Below are 9,088 nucleotides of genomic sequence, written 5' to 3' on the forward strand. Positions count from 1 at the left end.
CCACCTTTGTAAGGGGTACATTATGTATTTCAAAATAGAGTTATACTCATAAACATTCTTATACTTTCATTTTGGAAATTGGCATATAATAGATACAAAACAAAAAAAAAAAATCCAAACCCTTTGCTGTAGAGCCAGTTCTGACTCACAGCGACCCTATAGGACAGAGTAGAACAGCCCCATAGACTTTCCAGGGAGCGGCTGGTAGATTCGAACTCCTGACCTTCCGGTTAGCAGACATCGCTCTTAACCACTATGCCACCAGGGTTTCTAGATGATAGATAAAGAACATGAAATGGTGTCACATAGCATAAAACTATATATATGTCACTACTAAATTGTATAATCCTACTTGGGAATTGGTGGGAACAGGGAGATCAGAAAGTAGTGAAGTGAAAGATTCCAGAATTTTCTGAACCACTTCCTTGGGGATGATAGAACTTGAGTGGGCCCTTGACAGTTTGCGGAGACAGGATTTAGACCCTAGAGGAATAAAGGTCTTAAGCAGAGGAAACTAACTTCACCCAAACTTCGAATATCTGTTCTCACTCCAACAAGAGCTGGTGAGTCAGTCACCGTGGTTCCCTTTGGGATTGATCTCTAAACTTCACACATTCCTCCTGGGTGCTCACCCTGGAGCTGCTGGGACTGGGGATGGCTATACAGGGTAAGAATTTGTCAGGTGTTTTTTTTTAGATGTTAAAGATCTAAATGCAAAATTAAAGAGTTACCAGCAGTGATTGTTAGCAGAGCCCTTGGCAATAAATTAAAAAACAAAATTCCTGCAAATCGGCTACCTTGAGAAGGTTTTATTCTTGAATAATGGAGAGCCGGCCAGACTTTGCACCTCGGCTTCATTATTCATTGACGTGACATATTGGTGTAACTGGTCGTTAATGTTGCCCTTACAGATTTTCTGCCATGGTAGCTAGCTGTATTACTCACACTGGTTTAGTTTATAATAGGAGACTGTGTTGAAAGTCTGTAGTCTTTTTGGTGTTAAGATCTTAATACCGAGCATGTAGATCTGCGCAGTCCGCAGCCTGCTCCACAGCAGTCCCTGGATGAGCTTGATTTCTAAGTGTGGTTTTAAGCAGAGGGGGATCGAATGGTGTGTGCTCACCCCGTGATCGAGGCTTCAGTCTGTAGTCAGTTTAACTACCGTGGGTCTCCAGAATAATGTGCTAATCTGTATACACAATGCCACTGATACTATTCTAAAACCTTTAAACACAGCATGTTTACCACTGTCGTCCTCCCCCACGGTGGATGATGCTGAACGAGGGTGGCGAGAAGGGGTGGGGGAGCATGTGGATTTGAAATGTGGCTTCTTGCTGAAGGTAGTTAAGCAATTCATTTGCTTTGGGGTAAAGGGATCCAGGAGTCCCTGAAGGACCGTGTTTTGGTGAAAAGAGGTTGTCTGTCTGTGACTAACATCTTTTCTTCAGCCCTGGACAGTGACGTCGCCTCTGCCAAAGCATTGTATGAACATCTGACCGCAAGGAATGTGAAATTGAATGATCTGTTCCTAAAGCGTTACGCGGTTCTGCTGAGTAGTGCTGGAGAGCCTGTCCCTTTCACCGAACCCCCGGTGAGTATTTCTTAATTAAGGGAAAAAAATACCACTGCAGATTTGTGTGTGCTTCATAATCACGCATAAAAAATAGGTTGAATAGCTAATTACGTGAGGCTTAGATCTCTGTGAAGCACGCCTCAAAGTTGGCCTTGGGTTTGGCTGTGGGAGAACATTGCCCTCTGGGGCTTAGGCTTAAAATACAAGCTTCCTAAAAGACCTTCACCCGCAGGTATGGATTTATTGAGTGTCCTTGGGGCTGTTCTCTCATCATTTCAACTTTAAATAGAATCTAATAGCCCATGATTCCATAGCTAAGCATATACCTCTCCATCAACTGCTTGATTCGGTGTAAATATTAATGGGTTTGTATGTCTTCATCAAGGAAATTTTGTTTTATTTAATAAAAGAAATCACATACAGAATTTCTTTTTATTGCCATTGAGCTGAAACTGCTCCACCATGTTTATTTTAAAACCTCAGCCTTCCTCCCAGTTGTAAACATGATGTGCACACGCGCACGCACACGTGCACACGCAGCAGAGGCGCCTGGTGCTAGTTTTAACATGGCTGGAAGGAGTGCTGAAGCTTGGGGAATGAACTGTGCCGGGGCCCAGCAATCTTAACTACTAGTTTGCAGTATCTTATGATTTTAAATTCTGGACCATCACTTTTTGCTGGTAACTTTACCTGTAACTTCCCTTCGTTTTTTTCTCCTTACAGGAAAGCTTTGAGTTTTATACAAAGCAGCTGAAGGAATCAAGGGAAGACCCTTTGTGAAGTGTGCAGGCATTACCTTGTTTTATGTGTGTTTGTGATTCTGCATCTAAAATGTTATTTTTTAAATGTCTTTGAAAGGAAAAAATAAAAAAAAAGAAAAATTAATTTGTTTACATTTATTTATTTGTAATATATGACGTGCTCAGCATCTTACAATAACTGTGTACACTGAATCACTAGACATTTTTGTTTCTGGCTGTGACATAAATCTACAGCGTTTTCTTTGAGGCTCCTAATGTACGGAGCCCTAATTTTTCAGGATTCTCCCAGTTGACTCCAGTTCTTCTGCTCTGTTTCATTCATCATTTTAACAAAAATATTGTTCCTTTATTAATAGACCTGTGTGTTAATGTTGTTTATCTGAAAAATTTTGGACCGGACAACATGAGGGTCAATAATTTCAAATTTTAAAAAATGTTAGTGCTAAAAGACGTCTTGGAAGTCCTCCAATCCAGTCCTCTTCATTTCATAGTGAGAAGCACTTCCCAGGACCAGGGTGCTGTTAGCAGTGCTTCGTGGCGCCTCAGCGGGCCTCTGATTCATAGACACCTCTGAAACCAGGTCTCAGTCGTGACTTTTCACCATGACATAAAGGGGTTTCAGGTCTTTGTTGGCACAGGCTACACTGTACCCCTACCCCCAGCCTTGTGATTTATGTTCATTTCCTGTGAGTGTGTGATTTCATATATGAAGGGGAAATCTTGGTTTGTATTCAGTTTTAATAAAAATCATCCCCATATTGACTTTCATACCTGCTAATGTCTACATTGTGAATAGTTACTAAAAAAACATTATTACCTGCCAATTTTTAAGATAGGTAGTTAAGACAATTTACCACCACGTAATTGTCTTAAAATTTATAATCTCGACCGATTAGGTCATTAATTACCAAAAAAAGTTGAAAATGTTTCATTTGAGAATGATCCCCATTTTGGGTATTCCTCTTCTATTTGAAGGCCGTGACTACCTACTTTTTTGGCTTCTGTGACTTTTTTCCACCATTTATGTGGAGGGGAGACCTTGCCTTCAGGGAATAAGTGGGTGTCTTGCTGTCTTGGCTGTTGACCTTGTGGTCAGCGCATCCGCACCCAGTGCCTGCAGATGGTGCCAGAGGGAGCGTTCGTACAGGGAAGCCAGGAGGTAAAGGTCATCGTAGCACCGGCCATGCTCTTTCTGTTTTTTTATAGTTAGGCCTGAAGAATCCCAGGCTCCACAAATGCTGAGCCCCGGCCTGGAGGACTTGATTTGGCTTGCCTTTGTGCACTCTCAGGTGTGGGACCACTGCACGAGGTGGTTTTGCTGTCTGAGTTTCCGGGAGCCTCTCTCCTGTGCACTGGTCTTCAGTGATTCCGCTGAAGCAGGGCTTATTTGGTGCATTTATGTGAACCACGTGTTAGTTAAACTAAATTTTTTTTTTTTTTTTGGTGTCCGTGAAGCAGTTCTCTAAAATGAGGCCTAACCTTGAGCATAATCTGGACTTCCCAGTCACCTTTTGGAGAAACGGAAAGTACAGTCTCATTTGCATAAAGTGACTCCAAGCCACTCTTGTATATGTGTAAAATGTGGGCGTAGTGCAGAAGAAATCAGTAAAAATCCCTCATCAAGCGTTCCAAACAGCAGGCTGGGGCCATTTAATATATTGCATGTATTAACAAATATTTAGTCGGGTACCTGCAGCACAGTATTGGCTTCTCCTTTTGCGTGTAAATATTTAAGTGTAATAATTACATATTCTAGATGGAATTACGGATGCTTTCTAAATAAGCCAAATTGAAAGAAGCATACACTGTATAAAATTACAGCAACACTCTATCATACATTTAAGGCTCAATTATAAGCAAACAGCTAATTCTAAAAAAGTAAACATTGCAAACTTTTGGAAAGCATAGCCTTTTGTATGTAATTGTACATTCGTCTTTTTGAGCCTGTTATGATTTTGGCATGAAATGCTTTGAATAGAATGTTCGCAAAATACCTATGGGCTTCTTTGTTTTCATCTTCTCAGATTCCTGCATGATCGCTTTAAGCTATTGCCTGGACTTCAGTGTAAAATTTTGAAATTAAAAACTGTACAGTGACCTACGGTGTGGCCAGAATTTCTTAAATGGCTTAGGTCTTGTGTGTGGAGAACAAATGAAATGACTGCTTTATCTGTTGAAAGGATCAAAACCAAAGCAGTTGAGTTAATTCTGACTCAGTGGCCATTTTAGCTTCCCAGGAATTCACGTTTTAAGGATAAGCAGGTGTTTAATTTGGGACCTCTGAGGTGCCAAGTTGGCGAGACTTAGAATATGGAGTTTGGATGTATGGTAAATGGACACATGAAGGGGTTTTATTTCTTAGAAGGAACACTTTCTATCTCCAAAGATGACAGGGGTCATTGCTGACAGACACAGGTATCTCCGGGACTCTTCCCCTAATCTCTGCCTTGACCCTCCTGTTCCTTCTTGAGTATCCCCTGAGGCCCTGCATATCACCTCTGCCTGTGGCTCTCTCAGGCCCTGGTCCTCACCCAGCATATGAATTGCCCCCTCTCCGGGGCTCCCACAGCCACTGAAGCAGAGCAGGTGTCTCAGTGCCCAGTAGTTGTCTTCCACACAAATTGTGAGCTCTCTAAGGCCTGGTGCTGTGCCTCACGGCCTGTGTCCCACGCCCAGCGCAGTCCTGGCAGTGGCTCACAACAAATCAAGTAGTCTACTGTAGTCAGGAAATTCTGGGGTTCACACAACACCTGCTGCCATGCATCAGGCACCACCCTTGTAGGAGAGAACTTGACTTACAGATGTTAATTTGCCCAGAATCGTAGCGGTATGAGAAAGCAAAAAATGGAGCAATCCTACCCAAGCCTTAAATTGGAATCTCTTCGCAGGTTAATACAAGTGGTCCCAGTTTCTGGGCACCTTGCATTTTAAGGGTATTTTCTTCCATTTAATCAGCTACCTGATTCAAGGCATCACCAAGTTCGCAGATACGAATCACTAAGCAAGCTTTATTGCAGATGGTTCTTCCTGGTACAGTTTGTTTCTCAGGTCTGCAACGTGTGAGCTCTGCACACTTTTTCTCACGCATTTGAGCACAATTTTTATTTAATATTTGTTTTTCTTCCAAACCAGTGTTTGTAGTTCCTATAAACGAAAATATTCCCGAGGTATGGTCGAACTAGTAGCGGCAGGGGGTACACAATCACAGTAATTTCTCGCTTTGCTGTCGTACAATCATGCAAGGGAGTGTTTCCATTAGAAACATATCCTGCTTTCAGCCCTGCGGACTTTACAAAGCTCACATTGTGAAGCCCACATACAAATAAATTTCCATTAACCCAGTACCCAGTGTCAGCCAGTCGATTCCGACTCATAGCATTAGCAAGTTCAGATAGGCACTTTTCCTTTTTTGCATGAAGAACAGAAACATCAGGTCCAGGTAAAGCAAAAGTATCTTAAGGTACAGCTGCTGTGCCCCTGCACCTTTGGTCGGACAATGGTTGGCTGTTGAGATCTTCCTCAGAGAGCCCTTTTTAGGGTAGCATCTTCGCCAACCCTGCCCCCAGGCACTCGTTCACGGCACTTTGTGAGAGTGTCTTCATTATTGGTTTTGTTTCCTCCCCAAGGACGTGAGCTCTGCCAGTGCTTTGCAGGCCCACCGCCTAGAACCGAGCCTGGCACTGGTAGGCGCCCAGGAAGCCTCAATGAGTGGATGAGTGCAACCCCATGCCCTTTCCCTTCCCAAATCACGTTCTTTGTAAGGATGTGTGGTTTGTGTGTGCGTCGGAAGGTGTCCTCACACTGGCTTCATAAGGAAGTCAAAGATACCACTTCATTTTCAGAGCGTTGGGGGTTGAGGCCCAAGACACCCTTCAAAGCACATGAAACCATTTTCAAGTTTGTCAGGAGGCAGAGATCTCTCGTGTTGAGAACATGAAAGACAAACTCAGCTGAGCTCAAGCATAGTGCAAGGGCTCTGTGCAATGGTGGAATCAACAAAAAGCTTGGCTTTTTAACATGGGCAATAGAGCTTTTGAGCAGTCTGGGGAAGCAGACTCCAGTTTTACAAAAAGACAAGACACATGCAAACGGTAAATGTGGCTACTAGGACTTAGAAAGCTGGGAAGTGTTAGCCAGCTTTTGAGTTGGTGTGTTTAAAAATCTCAACCCACTGCTTGAGCATTATTTTAACTAATAGCTGCTCACACCGCAGGCGCTGGTGTTTCTGGGCTGGGCTCCGTCTGCCTGCCTGCCAGCGTCCGCGGGAGCCACCTCAGCCAGAGACCACTGATGTGGACACAGACTACGGCTCTATGGCCAGGCCGTTTGAAATCAGGGACCAACTGGTTTATGAAAAACGAATGACAGATGACTTTTGAAATTTGAACTACCTAATTCAGACTTCTTGCAAATACGGACGTTTTCTTTCAGGCACGAGCATTGGATATGCTTTCCACGTGAGCATGGGTCAACCAGTGACAGGTGTCACCACTTTTCTGCATCCCAGCCCCCTTGCTCCCTTCCTCAGAGCCTACTTGGTGCTCCAGCCCCAGGGCCAATTCAGGGCCCCCAAGGAAAGTGGGTAGGGAAGGTTGTGCTAAACTCCCCTGTAAGTGACTAACTTGAAGCTCAGTAGAACCTCTAACTTGAGGTCTGTAGTTGACACTTGGATTTGATGTTGATTTAAATATCACGGCTGCAAGCTGCTTAATCTGGGATCAAAACAAGAATTTGAGAAAAAAAAGGAGAGAGAGAAAAAAAAGGCAAATGCAAGATCCATCTCTGTGAGCTTGGCCAAGGAAACTAGCTTGACCCAGGGCAAGATTATGACTTACATAGTTTCTATAGGAACTAGAGCCATTTAAAAAAAAAAAAAAAAGGTCACAGCAAGAAATATTTGAGTCAATATAGGTAATTATTTTCTGCTTAATTAAAATTGCCCCATCAATTGCATAACTTGAAATTGGAGGGTTTAAAATGCAAATTTCAAAACCTTGACCTTTTGATAAAGGGTCACTGTAACCTGCAGCCTCGAGCCAAATTGAGCCACTACCTGTTTTTGTAAATACTGTTTCACTGGAGGAAACCTGGTGGTGTTAAGTGGTACAGCTGCTAATCAAAAGGCCGGCAGTTTGAATCCACCAGGTGCTCCTTGGAAAAAGTCTATGGGGCAGTTCTACTCAGTCTTACGAGGTCACTATGAGTCAGAATTGACTTGATGGCAAGGTTTTTTTTTTTTTTAGGGTTTCATTGGAACACAGCCAAGCCACCCATTCTTCTACATCCACTCTAGCGGCTTTTACACCAGAACAGCAGAGTTGAGTAATTACAACACACCATATGTCCCGCAGAGCCTTAAATATTTACTGTTTGGTCCTTGACAGGAAAAGTTGGCATCAAATTTGAGCGTCACGATTAATAATGATAGTAAAGGATTACTTTTGATATTTATAAATGGACAAATCTCAAACTCTGCAACGCAGAGATAGGCTCATAAGGAGCATTCGCCTCTCAAGCAGAGGTTCTCCGTGGCTTCACATGCTCTGGGGAGCATTTTAAATAAAACTGACACCCAGGTGCCAACTCAGACCAGGTGAATTGGAATCCCTGGGGTGGGTCCACCCTGTTATCTTTGAAAGCTCCCAGTATGGACAGCCATCACTCTAGAAGAAGTCCAAGAAATGGCAGCTGCTGGAGTTTCTCTATCTCTCCTGCCCTTGCCCGTTGCCCCCTGCAGCCCTGCACCCCAGAGCCCAATGGGAAGAAGACAGCATCGCTTCCGCGATATTCCTGCCAGGGGTGTGTAACCTGAATTTAATCATGAGAATACACCAGACAACCCCAAAGTGAGGATATTCTACAAAATCTTCAAGTGTCAATGCCACAAAAGTCCAGGAAATTCTGAGGAACTGTTCTAAACTGAGGGAAACCAAAGACATATGACAACAACATCCAACTCTGATTCTGACCTGTGTCCTTTTGCTGTGAAGGATGTTGTTGGACAGGGTTGTGTTGTATAAGGCGGAGTCTCTGGGTGGTGCAAATCGTTAATTCAGTTGGCTGCTAACCGAAAAGTTGGAGGATCGAGTCTACCCAAAGGCACCTTGGAAGAAAGGCCTGGAGATCTACTTCTAAAAGATCAGCCATTGAAAACCCTATGGAGCATCTGGGGACCATGGTTTCAGGGGAAACTCTGTGGGGCAGTTCTACTCTGTCCTATAGGGTTGCTATGAGTCAGAATCGACTAGATGGCACTGGGTACTGGGCTAGGTCAATTCGCATAAGAAAATGTTCTGCATCCCACTTTGGTGAGAGGCGTCCGGGGTCTTAAACACTAGCAAGCGCCCATCTAAGATGCATCAATCGGTCTCAGCCCACCTGGAGCAAAGGAGAATGAAGAACACCAAAGACATATGGTAAAGATGAGCCCAAGAGACAGAAAGGGCCACATAAACCGGAGACTCCATCAGCCTGAGACCGGAAGAACTAGATGGTGCCCGGCTACCACAGATCACTGCCCTGACAGGGAACACAACAGAGAATCCCTGCTGGAGCAGGAGAACAGTGGGGTACAGATCTCAAATTCTCATAAAAAGATCAGGCTTGATGGTCTGACCGAGACTAGAAGGATCCCAGAGGTCATGGTCCCCGGACCCAAGATTGGAGACATTCCCGAAGCCAATTCTCCAGACAGGGATTAGACTGGACTGTAAGAGAGATAATGATACTGGTAAGGAGTGAACTTCTTGGCTCA

At 43.8% G+C, this 9,088-nt stretch overlaps 1 protein-coding gene across 1 annotated transcript in view; it reads left to right on the forward strand.

Moving 5' to 3' along the window:
- Positions 1 to 2,467, forward strand: part of LRPPRC (leucine rich pentatricopeptide repeat containing) — a 116,368-nt gene extending 113,901 nt beyond the window's left edge. Inside the window, exons 37-38 of the mRNA XM_049870147.1 lie at positions 1,449 to 1,591; positions 2,297 to 2,467. Of these exons, the coding sequence (XP_049726104.1) occupies positions 1,449 to 1,591; positions 2,297 to 2,353 (200 nt within the window). The 3' untranslated portion in view covers positions 2,354 to 2,467. The remainder of the gene's footprint in view (positions 1 to 1,448; positions 1,592 to 2,296) is intronic.
- The last annotated feature ends 6,621 nt before the right edge of the window (positions 2,468 to 9,088 follow it).

The sequence above is a fragment of the Elephas maximus genome, chromosome 26 (assembly GCF_024166365.1).
Source record: "Elephas maximus indicus isolate mEleMax1 chromosome 26, mEleMax1 primary haplotype, whole genome shotgun sequence".
Taxonomy (NCBI): domain Eukaryota; kingdom Metazoa; phylum Chordata; class Mammalia; order Proboscidea; family Elephantidae; genus Elephas; species Elephas maximus.